Source organism: Lissotriton vulgaris, chromosome 2_1 (assembly GCF_964263255.1).
Source record: "Lissotriton vulgaris chromosome 2_1, aLisVul1.2, whole genome shotgun sequence".
Lineage (NCBI taxonomy): Eukaryota > Metazoa > Chordata > Amphibia > Caudata > Salamandridae > Lissotriton > Lissotriton vulgaris.
The window spans coordinates 1514606398-1514630451 of record NC_141687.1 but is presented as its reverse complement, the minus strand read 5'-3'; the positions used below and the strand labels follow the sequence as shown (position 1 = coordinate 1514630451).

Genomic DNA, 24054 nt, shown 5'->3' with positions numbered 1-24054 from the left:
GCACTCACCACCACTCTGCACTCACCACCACCCACCCACCACTCTGCACTCACCACTCTGCACTCACCACTCTGCACCACTCACCACTCTGCACCACTCACCACTCTGCACCACTCACCACTCTGCACCACTCACCACTCTGCACCACTCACCACTCTGCACCACTCACCACTCTGCACCACTCACCACTCTGCACCACTCACCACTCTGCACTCACCACTCACCACTCTGCACTCACCACCACTCTGCACTCACCACCACTCTGCACTCACCACCACTCTGCACTCACCACCACGGCTTTAAGTGCCTAGCTAGCCAGAACCTTGGCTAGGCTCTGCTCGCGTCTCCCTATATATTCGTCTGCTTGCCCAACTCCTGCAAAAACTACTAAGGTTTAGTACTGGGACACATACAAAAATAGTAAATGTCCGTTATTTTGAGTAGAGGTGGGTGAGCCACTGGAAGCTTGAGTCTGAAGCATGGCACAGGGTCAAGCTCGAGGTCCTGTTGGAGCCTCGAGCCTATATCAAGCTGCACTTTCATGTGGCTTCTGCCAGCCATGCTCGCTCTACCCTCAGCCAGAAAAAGGTAAACGAAGCATTAACATATGAGGTACAAATGAGAGACAGACAACTTTTTGGTACCTAATTTGTGCAAAGTAAAACCAGAAAACCTGCATTGATCGCTGCTTCCTGTTTAACTAAACTGTGTGATCTTGGGCAAATTTTTTTTTGACTGATTCTTCTTATTCTTCATGAAAGCGCCTACATATGCATGCGTGTACAACACAAACCGAATGAAAACGTATTGAGTTAGAACTAATAGAGAATAATGTCGCTCTATCTGTAAGAACGCATCAGCCGCATTTATACACCTGTCAACACACGAAGACACTTGCAGAGAGACACACAAACACGCCGTCTGCATGACACACCGTCCACGAATCGTCCCAGTGTCAAAAGAATAACTTCAAGTGAAACTGAAGACGAAGAACACAGCTGCTACCAGCCTTTGCCGAGTCACCCACGCGTACAACTGAATCGCAATGAAGACATCTCGGGGGAAGTAAAGGGCCAGCAAACATCAATTTGTCGGTCTGGTTTAGAAACCAATTTGTAAACCAGTGTGCCTGATAAACAATCTATCATGCCAATCACTTACGAGCCTTACGTTTTTTTAAACACTATAATTATGATTTCCATGTAAAACATACAATACAAACTTTACATAATGTACCGAGGCCGCCCCGGAAGTCAGGCACGGTCGCCTGTGACGGGGGCGGGGCCACGTTCACACCGGAAGAGGAGGCAGGCGGAGTCGTAGCGTCTCGCGGCCCGGGGCTCCTGTGAGCGGTGTAGAGCCCCGGGGCCGCGCCAGCAGGAGGTTGGGCGCCGCGTGCTGAGGTAAGGTAAGTTCCAAAAGGCTGGAGCGCGATTGGTGCACTTGTGTGTGTGTATGCTCGTGTGTGTGTGTATGTATGTGTGCGACGGTGACGGCGGGGGAGGGGGAGGGGGAGGGGGGGGCCTCGGTGCACTTGTGTGTGCGCGCGTGTGTGTATGAGTCAGGGGTGGTGTGCGTGTGTGCGACGGTGACGGCGGGGGAGGGGGAGGGGGGGCCTCGGTGCACTTGTGTGTGTGCGCGCATGTGTGTATGAGTCAGGGGTGGTGTCTCTGTATGTATGTATGTGCGTGCGTGCATGGGCGCGTGTGTGTGTGTGTATGCGCATGCGTGTGTGGTGCTTGCGCTTCCCAGGAGACAGCGCCTGGCCACAGCGCGCGTTCCAGTTACAAATCGCCTGGAAGGATGCGCGTGGCCAGGACTGTCTCCTGGGAATGATAGTCGCTGACAAAAGATCTCGGCGGAGACGCGCTTCCGCGCGTTGACGCCGAGACCTAAAAAAGTATTCATTGGTTTATATCACAGATAAAGTACCCCCTTTTTAGGTCGGCAGAGGTTATTTCATACCATATAAAACATGGTCACACCACCACCTTTCCCAAAACCCATTATTCAGAAAGAGAGAGCATGTTTACAGACATGAAGAATAAAAATCGAACCAATAGTGCAAAATTAAATGCATCAAAAACCTGTTGGAATCTTCTTGCAAAAAGATATTAGTAAACAGTTCAATACAGGTCAGTTTTTAGTTAAAAAAAAAGAAAATTAAAAAGCTGCAGTATTATTATTATTATTTATTTAATTTTATAAGGCGCAAGGCTACCCAGAGGTTTCCCGGAGCCATCGGACCGACGCAAGCAGAGAAAGGAAACATTGTTAGTTAAATAATCATGTTTTGAGACTTTCGAAAGGTCTTATGGTTTGTTTCATGTCGAAGTGGCGTGGGGAGTGAATTCCATATTAAGGGGGCCAGATAGGAAAAAGACTGACCACTTATACGTGACCGTTTGATCCTAGGGACTGAAAATTTGGCCTGAGTGGAGGATCGAAGATGACGTGTTGGAAGGTAGGGATGGACTAAGGCATTCAGGTACTGTGTTGCTGTGCCCATTTTAATTTTATGCATATAACACAGGGCCTTGAATGTAATGGGGTTCTCCATTCTCAGCCAGTGAAGGTCGAGGATGGAGCCTGATATAGAGGCTTTTCTAGGCACCTGGCAAAGCAATATTGCCGCCGAGTTCAGTACTACCTGAAGCTTTCAAACCACCTCCTTGATGGCTCACAAATACAGGACGTTGCCTTAGTCCAGCCTAGACGTGATCAGGGCCTGGATCACAGTTCTTTGTGTGGGACTAGGCAACATCCAAAGTATTTTTTTGAGCCATTTTAGGACGGTGAAGCAGGTTGAGGCGACCCTGACTGCTTGCTGCCTCATTGACAGCTGGTCTTCAATGATTATGCCTAGGTTGCGGACCATTTGTAGCGGCTGGGGGAGATCACCCATTTGAGAGGACCAATGTCGTGGGCCCCAAAGATCTTTGTTTTTACCGAGGATTATGACTTCTGTTTCTCCACCATTTAGCTTCAACATGTTGGTGTGCATCCAACCGGCTATGTTTTGCAGTCCTACCTGAAGAGAGGATACTTTAGATGCCTCATTAGTGGAGAGAGAGAGAAGATTAGCTGGGTATCATCGGCATACGAATATACGCATAATTAACTCAAAATTTGTACAAACATGCAGAAAGATTCTAACTTTTTTTATAATTACCTTACGAACTCAAAAAATAATCATGTTCTTTCTGCTTGTCACTGTAAGCTAAAAACAAAAGAGAGCAGAGGAAAGAGCAATGTGTCATTGCTTTAAACAGCTGCTCCATGAACTGACCTGCCTTTTACCTCGACTGCTGGCTCTGGCAGCAGGCTTTATGATATCAGAACCAGACTGCAATAACTTATTACAGTCGTGTTCTGGCGCTTTTCTCCATGAGTTTGTCACCTGTAGCTGATTATTAAGAAACTAGAGATGTGCATTTATTCAGGGTTTGCACAGTCCAATATATTATAAACATATTTGCTTTCAAAATCAGACTTTTTCTCAATATCACTTGCACAAAATTACGGTTTCCTTTCCTGGGGTAAGCGAAGAGAAACAGGAATAAATAACTCTAATTAGTACTGGCACCTTTGTCTCAGAAAACAGTTTGACTCTGAGGTCTTGAGGCTATGGAAGAAAAGGAAGAAAATCTAAATGCATAAAAAAACATGAAGTGTATTGTAGGGTTAAGTTAATCGTGTGTTAGTTCAGAGCAAATGTTAAAAAACTCACACTTGCAAACGTATAAAATGAAAAAGAAACACTATATGGAAGTGATTCAACCTAGTAATAATCATCCAGTTTTAATAAAAACCTTTAAGATTCACATCGGCAAGTAATGAAATGCCAACTAATTCCGATGTTAAAAGCAAAGATTAAAATTGTATTTTAAAAAAATGAATATTTTGTGTTTTTTAATGAAAACAGAGAGTCACATCCACTGAAAATTAAAGGAATTTCTATGCATCAAAAAGTGCGACTACAACTCCATTCTTTGCAGATTTAAGACATTTTGCAACTATTGGCGCCAATGATGAATAAGTTTCACTTTTTCCCAAGAGTAAAGGTTGTGGTCAGCCTCTGTTATTCAGTGTAGAAGGACCACTTATCGGCCACTGAGTAGCACATTTTCTGAGTCCTTATCTCATTACCCTGGAACTTTCAAAGCCAGTGAAAGCTAACTTTCCATACTTCAGCCTTCTTTGGCAAGCATACAACTTTGTTCATGATTTCAGTGTTGCACCGCGCATTCTTTAATTTGTCTCAACATGCCGTCATATGATGGAACACGTATTCGAAAGCGGCCCTTCTCACTACCCATGTGAAAAAGATTTTGGAGAGGATGAGTATGTGTTATCTACAGAATGACTCAATTTGCTTTAAAAATGGCTTCTTGTATGGCCCACTCCTACTCCTCACTAACTGTCCTGCCAAGTACCACGCATCAGGCATTAGACTAAAGTATTTCAGTGTGGTGATTCGCATCACCGCACTGAAATGTTAAGTCACGCATAATAGACATATCGCCTCCTGGGCTGTGAAGTCCTAGCCCTGCTAATCATGCACCATTAATGCTGATTGAAACTAAAGCTGGAGTCGGTGCTCCTGGCAGGCTTGGGAGCTGGCTAAGTTGCTCTGCAGCTCTAACTGCTACAATGTAACAATAGGATTTGCGCTGCATTACTGATTTATTACAACACGATGTCTGACGTCAGGACGGCTGCACAAGCAACTGGCTGCAGTTCATGAATTTATGTGGGAGGCTGTCACCAGTGGCAATGCCAGCGCTGCTCGCACCGCAGTAAAATTTGCCTAAAAGAACGAGAACGATCCTCACAACCGAATCCCAGCCTCATGGACCCTAGCAGATGCTCAGCTCAGAGCGCACCATTGTGCAGCTGCTGGTGAGCCTGAGAGTCTGAATCTTGCCCGGGTGGGCGATGTTTGTAAAGTAAATGAGACAGTCAGTGGCTGGAGTGAGGTCTCTCTCACTCTGCTCCTGCCTCCACTAACACTTTGCGTTAAATATTTTAACAGGGCTTTAGCGCATGCTCATTTTCAGCTGCCACTGGCATAGGCCCTTGCCGACAGCCCCGTGGGATCTCCAGAGAGTGAGCATCTGCCTGCCTTCTCCTCCCCTTATACCCTACTTGTACTCTGCCTCAGGGTTGCAGAGGCAGGCGGCTTTGCTATCTACTTGCAGCCGCTTCCTTCACTGGAGTGCATCTGGTGCGGATCGGCCCACTGTTCAGGCTTGACGGAGGTAAGCTTCCTGGCGGGGGCCTCTCACATCCTCCTTGGGAGACTTGGCCCAGGTCCATGTGGGACAGAGAGGTCCTGGACTCCAGAGGGCACAGCTCAGCAGTATATGTTTGTCAATGGTGCTGCCACTTACTTGCAGTCACATGGCTGGGTCCTGAGTCTGTCTGTTCAGAATACCAAGGTCGGACCAAGATGCGCATATGACTTACACAGTTTAAAGGCAGGTCGTCAGCGGCCTGGCACCAGATACGTTCCGGGCACAGCGTCAGGTGAGTGCACCAATAAAAGAATTTGATTTCTCAAGTAGTAATTATTATAATTGTAAAAAGTCAACTGCAAGTCGGCAAATATTAAAGTGGTTTACTGTTATCAAATTGTATTCTTACTAATTTGCTTCCTAATTGACACCTATGAGACGGTTTACATATTGAAGCATGAGCTGGCCCCAGGTCATAGAGAGGTGACCAGTTGCCATGGAGACCGGCCTGGAGCCTGGCTAAGTTGTTTTGTGTTTTTTTGGCTACAATCACACAGAGCTTTCTCCGGGTCCAGCCACCACTCGGCTGTTTACTCCCTTATCAGCCTGATAGCCCTCTGATTTTAGACACACAGGCTCGCCTTCGCTCTTTTATTCTTTATTTATTTATTTATTTATTTATTTATTTATTTATTTATTTATTTATTTTTTTAAAAACTTTATTGTGCATTGCGAATATAGTTACAAGTATGGGCCTACAACCACAGGGGCCGGCCGCTAAAGCATAAAAAGCAGTCGCTAAACATGACGAAACATCGACCGATCCCCTAGAGGTCCGGCAAAATACAGGATACAATTCTCAGCAACACAGGATATAGTTATTTAAATTTTTTAGAAAAGAACAAAAAGAAAAAACAGACAAACAAATCTCAAGGCGGAGAGCATTATGGACCAAATCATGCTCCAACGGGGGTGACCTTCAATACAGGATAAATAACCAGGTAAGCAATGGAGATAGCCATGGGGGAAGTCAGTGGGGAGGTCAGGAAATCAGGAAAAGAATATATTCTTCCAGGAATGTCAGGATCAGGGGGATAGAGGAATGTCCGGATTGTCCTCAAACGGGGGTGTACAGATGTTCCCTCGATAAGCATTCCATTGACCCCAGATTCTATTCCACGCCCTAGGCTTGCCCCTAGCCAAATACACAGTCTTCTCTCTAAACATACACCAGTCCATATTCTCCTTCCATACTGACACAGTGGGGGGCCGTTGGGAACCCCACAGCTGCGCAATATCCCTCTTTGCGATCATGTTCCCAAGGGCCGCCCACCGGGCCTGAGCGACGTTGTAATCATTCGGCTCCCACACATTCAACAAGCATCTCCGAGCCTCAGGCAGCAGAGCGACCCCGGTAACACACTCCGTTACAGCATGCACACGAGTCCAATACGCAGCCACCTCCCGGCATTCCCAAATGATATGGAGGAAAGTAGCACTCAAACCACACCCACGCTTGCATAACCCATCCGAGGAGAAGCCCATTGCAACCAAACGAGGACCAGTAACATACACCCGATGAAGAATTTTGAGTTGGACGAGACGGGCGGGAATGGCGACCTCTTTCTGGGAAGACAGTGCTGACTGCCAGTCTTCGCCATCCAACTCCAACCCGTCTCCAGTCCAGGCCTCCCTGAGACGAACGAGGAGATCAGCCCGATTGTTAATTAGCTTCTTATAAATCAATGAAATCGTACTATTGGGATGATGACCATCAAGTATACGGTCCTCAAGTGGAGAGGACTCAGGAACATTAGTGTCGGCAGCGAAGACCGACGTCAAGGCATGGCGGACCTGTGCGTACCTGAAAAACTCTCTATCACTCAACTCATACTCATTCTGAAGTACCTCAAAAGGTCTTAACCCCGCCTTTCACCCAAAGGTCACCCACCCTACTTATACCGATCATATCCCACTTCTCAAAACCTTTCGTTGTCCAGAGGCATCCCAGTCTATCCGACGCATACAAAGGGGTCGCTTGTGTCAATCGATCATTCCATCCCATGGCCGCATTTGCATCCTTCCACACACGCACAGCAATCTTGGTGGGTCCCGTCAGATTCCTCCCCGCTGTCCGAGAATAAAGCGCCCTGTTGTAGTTACCGCCCGGCAACTGATGCCTGTCCATCTCGAAAGCCGGATTTGGGCTGGGTGCATACATGGCGTGGTTGATTGCGGACAACTGTGAGGCCCAATAGTACCTCCTGATATCCCGGAGCGCCATGCCCCCGTCATACCAGGGGAGAGTTAGCTTTGCAAGAGCACTACGTGCGCGGCCGTCCCAAATGAGCCGCCGCTGTAGGCCCTCCATCCCGAAAGTAGCTTGCCGGAATGACGTAGAACGAATTCTGGAGTGCGTATAAAAACCGGGGCAAAGACATCATTTTAAAGAGTGTGGCGCGGCCGAGCGGCGACAGCGGCAATCTACGCCACCGAACCACGTCTAGTTTCAACCTTCGGAGAGGAGGAAGGAGATTGTGCTCATAGTGGGCAGCTGGATCTAGCGATATAAAAATCCCCAAATATTTGAAGCCGGACTGAGAGATCTGAATGGGAAATCTACTTGGTAGTGGAGGAAGGCCGCCCGAGATGACGTATACACAAGATTTCGACAAATTTATGATCAAGCCAGAATTCTTGCCGAACTAGGTGAGAACGTCAAATAGGACGTTAAGGGATTTACGAGGGGAGGTAAGGTACAAAAGAATATCGTCGGCATACAACGAGACTCGGTCCTCAAAATTGGGGGCCCACTGAATGCCCTTAATCGATGGCTCCCATCGGAGCCAGGCTGCAAGAGGCTCTAAAGCAAGAGCGAAGAGCAGGGGGGACAGCGGGCACCCCTGTCTAGTATCCCTCCCGAGAGTGAAGAACCCGGACACTCGACCGTTGACAACCACCTGAGCCAGCGGTCCCGTATATAAAAGTTTCACCCACCCGACAAATTCCGAACCAAAACCAAATTTTGCGAGGGCGGCCCAGAGATAAGGCCATTCTATTGTATCAAAGGCCATCGTGGCATCCAAGGAAGCCAAGATGGCCGGCTCCGGAAGAGACCCCGCCCTCGCGAGCACACCATGCAGGCGCCGCAAGTTGAGAGCAGTGTTCCGATGTGGAATAAAACCGGACTGATCCGGTTGGATCAGGTCACAAATCACTGTAAGCAGACGATTGGCGAGAACCTTGGCAAGAACCTTAGGCTCAGCATTCAACAGGGAGATGGGCCTGTATGATGCGCAGCGATCCCGAGGCTTGCCCTCCTTGGGAATTACCACGATCGTTGCCAAACGCTGGTCACAAGGGAGGGTGCCAAGGTCACGTGACTCCATAAAAATATCGCGAAGATATGGCGCGACTTTATCCGGACGCAGTTTGTACAGCTCAATAGGCAAGCCGTTTGGGCCCATAGCCTTGCCCGAACGGAGAGAACGAATTGCGGTCGCAATCTCGTCTACAGACAACGGAGCCTCCATGCACTCTCGATCCTCCTCAGAAAGGCTGGGCAGCGCGATGTCCCGCAGCAATGAATGGGAGTCGTCCTCATCTCTATCAGACACCGGAGAGTACACAGCACGAAAATAATCCGCAAAACACTCCACAATCTCACTTGGGTCAGTCACACTCTCACCATCTAAAGTCTGAATCACAGGGACCACACGATTCGCACTCTCCTTCTTGTCAAGCCAAGCAATTAATTTACCTGCCTTATCCCCAACATCATACAGTCTACCCTGCTGCTCGCTGTACATCATCTTGGCAGCATTCGTGACGAGGGATTTATAGTCTAGCTGCTTCAGGCCAAGGGCGTGGAGTCTGTCATGGGTAACGCCTGAGTCTAGGTCAGCCTCCAAGTCCAATATTTCCGCCTCATGACTCACCACCTCCTGATTTCTAGCTTTCTTAGTTTCAGCTATTAAAGATAGGGCCTGTCCACGAATCACAGTCTTAAAAGCTTCCCACAGGGACACAGAGGACGAAACAGCCCCCTCGTTCTCCAGGAAATAGTGGTCTAGGGACTTTATCAGACTATTACGGGTCTTAGGATTACGCAGGTACCAGGGGTTGATAGGGGCGATCCGCCCGCAGCGTTCACCCCAGTGTCCATGCAGAGCCACAATGGAGAATGATCCGAAATGCCCCGGGCCAGGTGTCTGATCTCCCAAACAGAGGAAGACTGGGCAGCGAGCATAAGGATGTAGTCAAGTCTGGAGAGACTCCCATGAGCCCCAGAGTGAAAGGTGTACTGACTCTGTGTCGGATGCATTAACCTCCAGCAGTCTACCAGACCAAAGGTATCCAAGAACCCACTGAGCCATGACTGAGAATTAGGAAGATCCCTGGGGGGGTGACGATCCATAATGCCAAAAAATACAGAATTAAAATCCCCACCCATAAGGAGAATGCTATCAGGGAGCTCCAGCATGACACGGCCAACATCTGAGAAGGTAGAGGTCTGGAGACCCGGGGGAACGTATACAGTGAGCAATGAAAGAGTCTTACCCTCCCACCTACCAGTGAGGGCGGCATAACGCCCTCTATCATCGAGGATTACGTCATCAATCTCTAGAGGGAGAAAAGACCGAACCAGAATACCCACCCCTCTAGAACCAGTGGTGAACCTGGAGTGTGCGACCAGTCGATAACCCCATCTATTCATAGCATGACACATATTTCCCACCAAATGCGTCTCCTGCAAAAGTACCACATCAGGAGACAAGCGACGCAGATACTGCAATACCACACTCCGTTTTATGCGATCACCCAATCCATTGACATTCCAAGATATTAACCTCAACCCACTACCCCCCATCCCCACAAGTTATGCAAGAGTCACCCCACAAAGAGCAGGACATTTGAAGTGTAGAAGAAACCAATATGTCGCCTTGAGAAAAAAAACACATTCACAAACACCCCATCCCACCCCCAACCAACACCCGTTACAACTCCCCCCTCCCTGCACCCCTGCAGTAGACTAAAAAGCCACCCCAACATGCAGTGTGCCTGTCGCCCTAACATTTCCCCACTCTACAAAAAGACCCTGGAGGAGGAAAGAGGCCCGTCCCTCCCACCACCCAGAATGGAACATCAGTGAAACATAGTGTACAAAATAAATAGAACCCAGTTGAGCAATGTCTAGTATTCGGAGATCAGGGGCCCAATTCTCACTTCTGTACAGGCTCACCACCCTCGGCACCACCAGGGTGCTCAGTCCGGTCGTTTCGGCCAGGCAGGGAATCCAGCCAGTCACTCACATTCTCCGGCCGGTCAAAAAAGAATGTCCGTTCCTCGTACTCCACACGAAGCCTGGTAGGGAAAAGCATTGCGTACTTCAATCCTAAGTCCCGGAGACGTCGCTAACTCCCTGAAAGCCCATCCTTTGTCTCTGGACGAGCTGAGTAAAGTTCGGGTAAAAGTTAACTGTGGAATTCTCAAATTTCACCGGGCCGCTCACTCTCGACGCCTGCAGGATAGCATCCCGATCCCTGAAATGAAAAAGTTTGGCGATGATAGGCCTCGGCGAAGCGCCCGGCTTAGGCTTTCCACCCGGGACGCGATGGGCACGCTTCACTGCAAAGAACTTGCTCAGTCCAGAAGGGGCAAGGTGGTTCAGGACAAGATCTTCAACCAGGAGGTCAATCGAGTGAGTCTCGGGATTCTCCGGAACACCTATGACGCGGATGGTATTGCGTCTTGCCCTATTCTCAAAATCCTCCAGCCGATGGGACATCAGGTCATTAGCCGATTTCAAATTGCCAAGTTCGGTCTGAAGTTCCGACACATCGGCCGTGAGGCTAGAAGTCTTCAGATCCAACGACTTCACCTTCTCATTGGTCTTGGACAGGTCGGCTCTGATCAGGGTGACATCAATGGCAACCGTGTCAATTTTATGAGCGAGAGCCTCGTACTGCTGGCCGATGGTCTCCTTCATGTTGGTAATGGCGCCCATGATGTCCTGCAGGGACAGATCAGTAGGGGCGGTTGAGTCCTCCTTGGCGTCCTCCGGGGTACGGCTGGCAACTCCAGGGGATCCTTTGGGTTGAGTGTACCGGTCCATAACGTTGGATTGGACCAGTCCCCCACGAAGGGGCGTCTTAGACTTCCGTTTCTCAGCTTCGCCCCTGGCTGCCATGCTGGAAAATGCTCCCCGGAGGGGCCCGCGAGACCTAGTGAAAATGGCCCCCTGCGGGCAAGGCACCAACAGTCCAGAAAAACTGGCTCGTGCGGCCGAGACAAAGACACGACTTGACCCAATCGGCGTAGATGGTGAAGTCTCACTCACACTGAATAGAGGATGGATAGATCCCCGACCAAGCGGAACCTTCTCGCAGTCAGACCTTGCCAGGACCCAGAAACGAAACCGAAAGTTGGAGTAGGGCTGCTGGGGAAGACCCCACTGCCGTTGTTATTCAACATCGTTCCGGCTTCACAATTCGCCAAGTCCCCGGCTACCCGCAGGGTGGGCCTCAAAAGTTCAAATCGATGTAATTTCGGTTCACCGAGTCCGAATTAAAATCTGAAAAGAGTTATGGAATCAGCCAAGGTTCATCTTCAATAATCCGTCCAAGAATTTAGGATGTTGTCAGGATAAGTTGCGAAGAGTGTCGAGGGTCCGGGGAGCTCTGTGCTCACGCGGCCATCGCGGATGCTCGCGTAGCTCCTCCTCCTTTTATTTTTTATTTTATTTATTTTTAAAGTTTTGTATAGCGCTAGCTAGACCCGTAGGTATCAGACCGCTTCACATACATATTGTGCAATGCCGAAGGGCCTTACATTACCTAGAAGGCTGACAGTAAGTAAGCAAACCACGGATAAAGAATACAGTATGAACAATAAATAACTGTGCGACGGAGAGGGAGCGAAAAAAAAGAAAAACAGGGTGATTAGCATAGTCCGTTCGCCAACAATCCTTGAATGGGAGTCAACACGGGATACTGAGGTCTAGGTTAGTTGACGTTGTTCAGGAAAGTATTTATTAAGGAGATGGAGTTTGAGGTCTCTTTTGAAACAAGAGAAGGAGGGGTTGCATCTGAGGACTCCCGGTAGAGCGTTCCATATCCTGGGAGCGTTGCCAGAAAACAATCAGTATTGGGTGGTTTTCTTTTTCATTTTTGGCGGAATGAGAAGGAGTGAGTTGGAGCTTCTCAGTGTTGTGACTTGATCTGCTCTTAACAGTTTGTTGTTCAGGTAGTTGGGGGCCGGAGAGTGGAGGGTTTTGTGTGTGATGCAGGCCAGCTGTAAATACATCTCCCTTCCATGGGAAGCCATTTGAGGGAGTTGAGAGCTGGAATGATGTGATCAAATCTTTTTACTCCAGATACAAGTCGAGCGGCCACGTTCTGGGTAACATGTTTTTCTTTTACAATTTTATACTGCGTCATCTCAATCCAAAGTTGAAAACCTATTTTTATGAGCACTCGTTACATTAAACAGGCCCACAGTCACGTTATTTTATTTTCCAACATTAAATTACATTGGAAAGGATCCTCAACTGCAAACAGTGCCAGGCTGAAAAACTACCTGATCAGGGAGGAAAAGCAAAAGACACAATTTAGCAAAGTCTTTAATTCCCAAATATGTAGGTCAAGGAAGCATACCCAATACCTTAAATAACCCTTCCAGTTCCTCCAAAGCACACAACTCTATAGATGCAATGCTCCTGTGATCTGGCGCCTGACCTAGCATTCCTGAGTAGCCTAATCATCAAATATACATGCCAGCATCTAATGTTCTGGAGGCTTGGCTCGAGCTCAGTGGGGACAGCTGTGCAGCAGGCACCATTAGCTTGAGGGACAGTCTGGCCCCCAAACAGCCACATTTGAGGCCTGCCTGAGGCACAGCTGGCAATTAGTGACTGCTGCCTTTACAAAAGAACTAGCCATTTGAAACAGTTTAAAGCCTCAGTAATATAGTGATTTATTCTGTATTGTGCTGTATTGTACACTGCTCAGAAGTGGATAGTTTCCGATATTTATCTCTATACATGGACCTTATTCCTCGGTTACATTTATGAGAACCGGTTACTCAAGTTGTCACACATTTTGAACTACAATGCAACTCATAAATGCAATTAATCCTTGGAAATGTCACATATAAATAATCTAAAAACTTGGCAGCTGAGTGTAATTTCTGATATTTATATGTTTCCCTCTTCTTTATTGCTTGATTTTGCACGCGAGAAAGTATCACACATAGTTGTTGAATGTCACCCATAATTATACTGAAATTCGGAAAATGTCACACATAACCAATATGAAACCTTGGCAGGTAAGCACTAATGCACAGTCCAGCACACTGAAATTTAACATCTCCTTTCCTGATCCAGAGGAAAACGTACAATCAGTGCACCACTTTTCAGAGCACATTTAGCTCAAATGTAGGCTGTTGTCTTTTGCATTTTCCGCAAACATTTTCTCAGTGATTCTGAGACCACATCCTGTCACTGTGCTAGCAATATACCACGGTAGAGGATGAAATAAAAAAGTACGAGAAAATGAAAAGTAAACAACAACAAAAACGGAAACTGAACTGAAATAAAACATGTCACATCTGACAAACAAAATGCAAAATATACAGAATAAGAACCTTAAAATATTTATGATCTGAAATTGCCGACCCTGAGTAACCTTGAGATGTTTGTATCTGCAACCCAAAGAGTTGGCAAATCAACATGTTAAGCGAGGCATTTGTGAACGATAAGTCTATACATATCTATCTTTTTAAATCCAGTGTCAAGCTGGTTATAAGTTTAAACTGCACTCCCAAATCCATCAAATCACCAAAGACTATCGAGGTCGGCACATCTTCCTTGAACATGAGCAGGTTCAAAGACAGACAGTCAGAAGAATAAGTTGTAACACAAAAAAAGAAATGTATTTTGATATGTTTTGGATGAACACATGCTGCACAAAAGTGGCAGACACCAGAAAAGATGTCATTAGATAGCACTTACCCTTAGAGCCCACTCACAATCTGTAATTGCCTCCTTGTACTTTCCCAACTTATTATGTGCCTGAAATTGTAACAGAAGTATTTTTTAAAGACAGTTATGCTTCAAATAGTAGCATTCTAGAGTTAGAATTTTAATGAAAACAGTAAAAAGAAAACTGATACCCCTTTGAATACATCATCAAGTAAAGTTGCATAAAGAACATAATGAACATCAAGACATTTTTCAACGTTTCATTTCTTAGAAACTCCAATACACAAATTGTGGTGAGTGCTGCCATCTCGAATGACACTGTATTCTCCTTTAATTCGTTTGAGAGAGGTACAATACACCTATAGTCATTCAAAGGATCCGTATCACTAAATTCTGCCAATTTAAGATGGTCCAGTGCACACAATGGGCCATTTTCAGCTGCCATTATTGGTTCGGATCCATTTCACATTCCTATGGTACACTCTGCTATTGAGGAGTATATTGGTTTGCATGGCTGCCCTGTGGCTCATAAAAGGTGGACCATCACAGCAGGCATGACACCAAAGCTGATTGCCCTACAACTCTGTTCATGTGAGGGACAGAGTTCACACCTGAAAGTCAGCCACAGTTATATGTGCATCAAAAGGTTAATCGCTGGCTCACAGCCATACTCTTCATGATTCACTTATCACTTGTATACTATCGTACTGTACATTATGGAAAGACGTGTATGTAATTTTACTGTATTTCTTGGTGTGTTAAGCGCTCTGATACCTAAGGGTCCTGTTCGCGCTATAGAAAACTTTTAATAAATAAATAAATAAATAAATACATAAATCACCACCATCTCCTTTCCTGAGATGTGTCCAGGCCCCTTCATTGTGATCTATCACTGAAATAAGAGCAACCTATTTAAATGTAAAGGGAGAGACCCAGCCGCTGCTGACATTAAGGGACACAAGGGGCACCGCCCTGCCAGCATTGGGGGAGGAGACAAAAGGGAGCGAATGAACACCATGGAACAGGCGCTCACTGCTTGGCGCTCCTACATGAAATGACTGAAAATTAAGAAATGTATATATTTTTTGAGGTCGAGTCCTAATCCGTGTGTGCTGGCTGGGCAAGGAATTCCAGGCTCCTGAAACACTAGTGAGGAGATTGAGGTCAGCCTGGTGGAAGTGGCTGGACAAAGCAGCAGTGCTAGGGTTTCAAATGGAGCTCCAATAAAATGGCCCGGGCGCGGTCAGAAGAGTGTCATTCACATAAACGCAAATGGGCAGAGCTGACCAACAGCAAAACAGTGCAGTGGGTGTCAACTATTGGTTTGACAGCTCCTGTTTCCGGTATAATCAGCACGTGTGCTGCAGTGCATGCTGACAAACACCATCGAGCTGCTCCAACCTAAAGTGGCAGTGCACGGACCAGATACTGGAAAAAGAAAGGCTCCTGCAGTAGAGTAAGAAACAAGTGCACAGCTTTGTTTTTTTCCCTAAATTGCAGAGTACGGAATTGGGTCTTCAATCAATCCATCAGAGCATTCGTAGAGCGCACTACACACCCGTGAGGGTCCCAAGGCACTCAGCGGAGGGGTGGGGGTGGGGGGGGGGCTTGGGGTGCTGCTACTGCTCGAAGAGCCAGGTCTTGAGAAGTCTTCTGAAGGCGAGTAGGTCTTGGGTCTGCCGGATGTGGGTTGGGAGGGTGTTCCAGGTCTTGGCGGCGAGGTAGGAGAAAGATCTGCGGCCGAAGGTCGTTCATTTGATGCGGGGGACGGTGGCGAGGGCAAGGCCGGCGGAGCAGAGCTGGTGGGTGGGGTTGTAGAAGCTGAGTCTGCTGTTTAGGAAGGCTGGTCCGGCTTTGTGGAGAGCTTTGTGTGCGTGGGTGAGGAGCTTGAAGGTGATCCCACCTCTTTCTATGTTGCTCAGGAAGGTGCGTTAAGAGAGCTTCCATTTTCTCCAGTTGTGCTCTTTCATAACTTGATTGTAAAACTACTGAGTTGGTGATCCACAAATGAGTAGTTGGTCCCACTTCAACCTTCTTATCTGCAGCATCAATCTTCTTATTCTCCTTGTATGGTGGAGGGGCATCGCCTATGGCTTGGACAGAAGTATCCTTGCAGGCAGTGTGACCCACAAAGTAGTCTAGTGGAACGCGTCTCTTAATGTATGTATGGTCATTTAGGGAAGGTTTAAAGTTCATTTCCACCCAGGGATGACCACCCTGGCTCTACAAGTCTTTGAAGTTTTTAGGGGCCCACTTTGAAAATACCCTTGAGCACTGGGAGGAACCGAACAGATCTATTTGTCATTGAGAAAGTTTCAACCAAAAAGTCCTCCTTCTTTTGGAACACATGCATTTCTGCTTAATGGTAGGTAGCAGCATGCTTAGTGGCCTCGTGGTATGATGATGTGTCATCTGGAGAGGAAGGACAGACAATGTCGTGCTCTAGAACAGTATCCTACTAGGCACCAATATGACAGTCATCACATGGGTCATCTTTTGGTTGTGTATCCTGTGCTGAATGTATGGGTCAAAAGGCCCTTAAGGACTGCCTGTGGAGGTGTGAGGTATGGTGACTCTGGTGGAGAATCCGACATGGTAGGAGAGGTGCGAGTGGTAGTGGAGTGTGTGGGCAAGTACAGGGCTATTTCACTGTCTTATGCTTTTTAGGTGGTGTCTTGTGTGAGGAGTGCTTCAGAGCTGTATTTTCTTAGAAATCAAGGTTCCTTTTCAAGAGGGTTCGGTGGTGGAGGGACCCTGTTAGTGATTTGCCCCATGAGTATATCAAGAAGAAGGTGCTGTTGGTATGCGTCTAGTTATAGTTGAAGCTGCCCTAAGGCCCTTGGCCTCCTTCAATGAGAGATCTGCTGGAGGTTTGCATGTCTCAGTGTCGTTGTGGCCTTAATGTGGATGAGGTATCAGAGCTGAATACGGTATGGGTGCCAACTGTGGCTCTGATGTTTAGCGAAGTTTAGGCGTCAACTGCTGTCTCGGGCAGATGCAGCTTTCAGAGTCAATGTGGCTTTCAAAGGTGATGCTCCTTTCAATGCTGAATGGTTGACAAGAAGCCTTGACGTTTTTTGGAGTCAATCGAGGCTTTGGTGTCAGAGATGACACAGGGGTGCGGCTGGCTTTGATGAGAGGCTTGGCACCATCTGCTTGCATTTATTGGTGCCGACCGGTCCCTGACGGGGCGATGGCCCATGTCCTGCTTTACCCTTATCAATGTTCTCAGGACTTGAGGCTCTGTTTGTTGAGAGTTGTACTCCCAGTTCTAAGACTAGTCCTGATCTGAGGGCCAGATTTTGACATTGGTGCCACCTCTTGCTTTTCATCAGATCGCAGGGCTTTAGAGAGTTTGGTCTGTGCCGAGGGGGAGATCTAATGGTTTAGGTTCTTTCATCTTATTGGGGACTGAAGGTAATGTCTTTATCCTCCCTGAAGATGTATGTGGTCTGAAAAGGTATTCCAACTATATGGTGCATGCCCACCACTGCACCATATGCTGGTCAGCTCATGTCTTCGTTGTTCAGCAATAGGTAGATATTGCTGACTTGGTGGTGATCGGTCCATGGGTACTTAGCATGGCATTGGGGGCAGAACTGGAATAGTGACCATTCCATCACATAGTCTCAGTGCTGGATAAGACGCCACAAGAAGTCTTTTCAGCCCCCGAACGGGCTAGGCCCGACACCATCAGCTAACAATTGCTGAGCAAGAGTTCTATGTCTTTTGCTGGAGACAAAAGGGTAGATCTGAAATATAAAGAACGGACACTGAAAAGAGCCAACAAAATTGTGCTTTCTACGCCATAACTCTGAGCATACTCGCTGCCCCTCCAAACCAAATGGCAAGGAAAAAAACTACGAACACAACTGTGCCCATGAGCAATGTATGTCAAAAGGAGGAGTGACACTATGTCTCGTGACTCAACAACATTTGTTAAAGTAAACTGTAAACTTCTGTGCCCAACACTTGATGGCAGAAGTATGATAAGCATGTGTAGCAACATCCCCAAATGCTACAAACATATTTACTGAAAAGAAATTGTATAAGTGACGTTATAATTAGGTGCTCAAACGAGACACAAGCTAATGTTAAAAAAAATAAAAGCCACTGAAATATGCCAGCTATAGCTTAGTGGCTAACTATAACATGCACCCCCATAATGCATTGCTAATGAACTCACCTATTACACTCCTAAACATGTTAAATTACATCATTGATGACTGCAAATATTATATTTAAACAGCAACGGTTTAACATTAATAGTGGGCTCAACAATTGATTCTGACAGCAAACTTTAGGCAGTGTGAACAAAGACTAATACAACAACCTAAACGTTTGGTCTCTATAAGCTTGTGTGTGAGTTTTCAAAACTTGAGAAAGAAACTGTATATTTCAGAAGAGAAGCAGCTTGATGGATGTCATTGGCTTTTTACTTGTATTCACCGAAATGATGCGTGTGGTGGGGATAGGTCACTTGCAGAGAACTTGCCACTGAACATCAAAGAACAATAGACTGTTTAATTAACCATTGCATTAACCATTGTCAGTGTGAAGTGGTCTTGGGTAGGTGGAGGTTTGGAGGGGAGGCAGGGCCTAGGTATAGGGCAAGCCTACTGCCCAGGCCCTACTAAATGTTGGACGATGTGACTATTGGACGTGCACAAAACTTCCACAGTGTATGTTCAATGTCTGTGCATAGTTGGAATTGGCTGCTTGAGGAACAGTGGGTGGAGATCTTGGCGAAAGCTAAACCATGTGTCCAACTTGCCCTATGTATGGCTGAAGATCGTCTGCAGTGGAGGATTGATGCTTCCAGAGGGTTGGGTACTAGTCACGTTGGAGTCTAGGCACTGAGTGGAAGTCCTGATGCAGAGTGGATGCAGAGTCTGGCCAGAGGCTATGACCGAGATGTAATGAGCGTTGTCATATATGATGTCATTTGGCATGTCAGGAGTGATATAATATGCAAAGTCATAAACAGTGCACAATGGAGGGGTAGGTTATACCTAACTATAACTTCCGTATTTTCAGTAGTTCAAGGATTTTTTAACGTTAGCTCATGTTTCATTGCAACACCTAACTATAACTTCAATTTAACAGTTATTTGTTTTAGTGATTTTTTTTAACATAAATTAAGGTACTATCACTTTATCTAACTATAGCATCGCTTTGACTTTATTTGCTTCAGTGGCGTGCAGGTGCTCCATCGCAGGTGTAATTCGCGGCTATAAATATCCACACACACTTATTTGGACACAGCAGACCAAAGAAGACTGTCACTCCATGGTGGCATTGTATTATTTAGTATTATTCAGATTACAGTTCCATGCATTTCGGCTCAGAAAGAGCCTTTGTCAAGGTGGCACCCCCCACCACCATTCAAAAGAAATAGAGAAGCAGGTATAACAACGGAATAAATCCTGCGCTTGTTATTCAACCAGAGTGTTACACATATTTCATATAATTTAATACAGAATACCTTCAAAGCAAATACCATTTGTACATCAAAAGACAGTGCTTAACAAAAATGGCTTGATAAAAAATAGTATACAATAATCATGATAATAAATAAAGTACTTCTATTCACCTGGCAAATTCATTTATGACATCACAGATGGCATCTCAAATTACATCATCAATGAAATCTCAGAGGACATCATCCAATGAGTGAGTTGCTTTGTTTACAAAGTGGGGGGTAAGTGACAAATTACTTTTCTACCTAATTATGCACGGCCTGTGTCCAGCTAATCGGTTTAAATGTTTACAAAACGCCGATGCTTCTAATGCACCATAGGTGTGTAGTGGAATTTTAGAAGATGTTATAAATCTTTGTATTGAAGAGTTACTCTATGTGCAAGTGACAGTGGACGACTTGTGTTTATGTTCCACACAATTGTTTTGTTACTGCAGAAAATGTTTCCAGAAGGGCAAAGATTCTACATACTACATACAAAGTATTGCATACTAAGTATTGTAAGCAATCTTGAGTTATTAAACAGAATCGTCTCAGCAGGTATATATCTACTTAACATAGAAGACTGTGTGCACCAAGTACTAACCTATGTACATGTGCTTGTTTTGCTTCAGAAGATGAGCTATCTGTGAAGTGTTCACCACAGTATGAGGGATGAAGGTAGCATGATTCTTAGAATCCTCTTCGTAGGCCAGTCTAACCCCGATTAGGATTCAAACTTGTGACCATTATGTTGTATTCAAATAGCTTTCCGAATGTCTGCAGCCATATTAATGGATCTGAGGTTATATTTCCATGAAAGGGTGAGCACCAGCCAAACCAATAGTAGCCTGGTTATAGTGGTTGACTGTAGAAGGTAACATCTATACGGACATTGACATACAGTGCTGTGGATACTGACCTGGGCTCTGTTGGTGTACAAGACCAGCATGTCCTTCAGTCTATCCAAACCTTCGGTGTACCTCTGCACGGCTGTCTCATAGTCCCCCTTCGCAAAGGCCTCATTCCCCATATCCTTTAGGGCTGTAAGAAAATGTAATTGTCTCAAGTCAGAGTATAATTGCATGTGGAACATCTGAGGTGGGTTTCATGCGAAGACAATACCAAGGGTCAAATTCACAAAGCTTTTAAACAAGCACAATTCATACTGGGTGTGGGAAAATGTAAAGTGTCATCTGATTTCATGAATGACAGATCCTGGTTGATTTAATCAGGATATTATGACAACTACACCCTCAATTGGAAGCTATGGCCTTGGGGGATAAAAATCTGCAAAACTTGCAGTTTTTGTTCGCAGGAATGGTTTAGCGTTCAGCGTGGGAAGATGCGTGGGAAGAGTTGGTGGTCATTAGCAAGACCCAAAACACTTTAATTTTGTAGGGTGATCGTCAACATTTTCACTGTTTTCCATACTCAATTTGGGAGTACATTTTTAGTGACGAAAAAGGTTGGTATAAGGGTGCAAAAGGAGTGTGCAAAAACATTGACATTACCAACTTTTTAGGTCTCGCGACCTATCGATGCGCGCAAGCGCATCGAGCGGAGCGAGAATTCATGTCGGCAAAACACAAGTCAAACCAAGGGCTTTCAGCCCCGCGGTTTTCTTGCAGTTCACGTGTATCACGTGAGCAAACATGCACGCGCATCTCATGCAAGCCCAGCCTCTCGCATTCCCAGGCTCTCCCGCCCCCATCCGGCATCAGGCACTCCTCCCACACCTCACGGACATCTGTTTAGCACGCGCATCACATGCAAGCCCAGCCTCTCGCATTCCCAGGCTCTCCCGCCCCCATCCGGCATCAGGCTACTCCTCCCCTAGCAGCACTCCTCCCACACCAGCAACTCCCCCTCCCACACCAGCACCTCCCCTCTCTCTCCCCGAAACACAGCCTTGCGCTAGCAGCACTCCTCCCACGCCAGCACCTCCCCCCTCCTACACCAGCACCTCCCCTCTCTCTCCCCGCAAACACAGCCTTGCCGTTTATTTTTTTTAATGCAGAAACTACTTTTAAGGACACTCTTCAAAATACATTTTGGCTGTCATTCAGAGCAAACATTCAGTGTATTTAGTTTCCTTTTTGTTTAAATTGCACAAACAGTTAAATAATTGTCTCGTAGTGCACACAGTCTTTCAAGCAATTTGTCAGCTTGATTTCTTAACGTACGGCTACAGGGCCATGGCCCCCGCTGGGGCGCATTCAGTGCCTGTACATCGCACGCCTCCGAACGCCCCAGCTCGGTGATTCTGAGTGCATCTGCCCAGCTATAAGCTGTGCAGGGACAGCGCGTGCCTCGGGGACATGGCAGCTGTCTGCATGACTCTGCCATTTGCTCTTTCTGCCTGTGAGTCCATGGTAACACCTAGTACTTCCCATTGTCCCTTTGTGCCTTTTAGAGCAGCACGGCCTTCTATGTATAATCCACGTGATTCTGACTCAGATGGAGCTCTTGTTTCAGGCTAACCGGTTCCAGTGATTTATATAATTTCCACTTGTGTTCAGTTGATGTTTATAAAGTCTTGAGAGATGGAGAGTGTGGCAGCTTGCTTTCTTGTCTCCTCCACTGCCTTGAAGTTGTTTGCCTGGTGTGATTTATCTGCAGGTTGAGTTCCGGAGCAGGACACACACACATCCAAGCATATTGCACTCACTTGGTTATTGGCCAGCACAAAGTGCCTGAGAGCTCGGCCCGCTTGTTAGAAGGCATTGTCGGACTGGGAAAGATTACGGCCCCGGACATCAAAATAAATGCGCCCCCCATGTGTAATTAGATAGATAAAAAAAAACGGCCCATATTTCGAACTTGTTGCAGGTTTGAACTCGTAAAGACACGCAGTACACATAATTTTTCAGGGTATAGAAGACTGCATGGATTTGAGCTTTCTACAGGCTGTTATTGTTTTAACATCAGGGAAGTCAACAATAACAAGCATTGGCATAGACAATAGGTCTCGCTTGTTATATTTAATTAGCAGCAGCAGCATTTCTCCTGAGCCAGGCCACATCAAAGGCTCTGTGCCACTTTCACCCACACAGCAACACTCACACCCACGCAAGCCCACTATCATCCACGCAACACCACACTCACCCACGCAACGCCACTCACCCAAGCAACACCACTCACACACGCAACGCAACTCATCCACACAACCCCACTCATCCACGCAACCCCACTCACCCACACAACGCCACTCACCCACACAACGCCACTCACCCACGCAACGCCACTCACCCACGCAACACCACTCACCCACGCAACACCACTCACACATGCAACGCCACTCACCCACGCAACGCCACTCACCCACGCAACGCCACTCACTCACTCACCCACGCAACGCCACTCACTCACTCACTCGCGCAAAGCCACTCACACCCACGCAGTGCCACTTTCACCCACAAAGCACCACTTTCAGACACGCAACGCCACTCACACCCACGCAAGCCCACTATCACCCACACAAAGCCACACTCACCCAAGCAACGCCACTTACCCAAGCAACACCACTCACACACGCAACACAACTCACCCACGCAACCCCACTCATCCACGCAACCCCACTCATCCACGCAACGCCACTCATCCACGCAACGCCACTCATCCACGCAACGCCACACACACATGCAACGCCACTCACACATGCAACGCTACTCACACATGCAACGCCACTCACACATGCAACACCACTCACCCACGCAACGCCACTCACCCATGCAACGCCACTCACACACGCAACGCCACTCACCCACGCAACGCCACTCACCCACGCAACGCCACTCACCCACGCAGCGCCACTCACCCACGCAGCGCCACTCGCCCACGCAGCGCCACTCGCCCACGCAGCGCCACTCACCCACGCACCGCCACTCACCCAAGCAGCGCCACTCACCCAAGCAGCGCCACTCACCCAGGCAACGCCACTCACCCAGGCAACGCCACTCACCCAGGCAACGCCACTCACCCAGGCAAAAAAACTCACCCACGCAACAACACTCACACATGCAACGCCACTCACACATGCAACGCCACTCACCCACGCAACGCAACTCACTCAAAGCCACTCACACACACGCAGTGCCACTTTCACCCACACTGTGCAGTGCACAATAGGTCTCGCAGTACGAAAGTTGGAGCTATTGGTTTTGTAAATGACAAAGCCCTTTATGTTTTTAAAATGAAAACAAAAATAAAAGGCATTGTTATTTGCAATTGTAATAGCTCCAACTTTCCTACTGCAAGACCTATTGGCAACGCCAGTGCTTGTTAGAAATGTAAGGGAAGGGAAAATATTATTCAGGTAGTCAACAAATTTAAATTGAACTTAATTGTGAAGTAAGGATTTGCCACTGGTAGACAAT

General features: G+C 47.0%; 1 protein-coding gene across 3 annotated transcripts in view; it reads right to left on the bottom strand.

Annotated features, from left to right (window-relative positions):
* TTC12 (tetratricopeptide repeat domain 12) overlaps window positions 1-24054 on the bottom strand; it is a 377867-nt gene that overhangs the window by 298460 nt on the left and 55353 nt on the right. For all 3 annotated transcript variants that reach the window (XM_086957373.1, XM_086957375.1, XM_086957374.1), the window contains 2 exons: window positions 20598-20719; window positions 14248-14307 (listed from right to left, as the gene is read on the bottom strand). In XM_086957373.1, the coding sequence (XP_086813499.1) occupies window positions 14248-14307; window positions 20598-20719 (182 nt within the window). The remainder of the gene's footprint in view (window positions 1-14247; window positions 14308-20597; window positions 20720-24054) is intronic.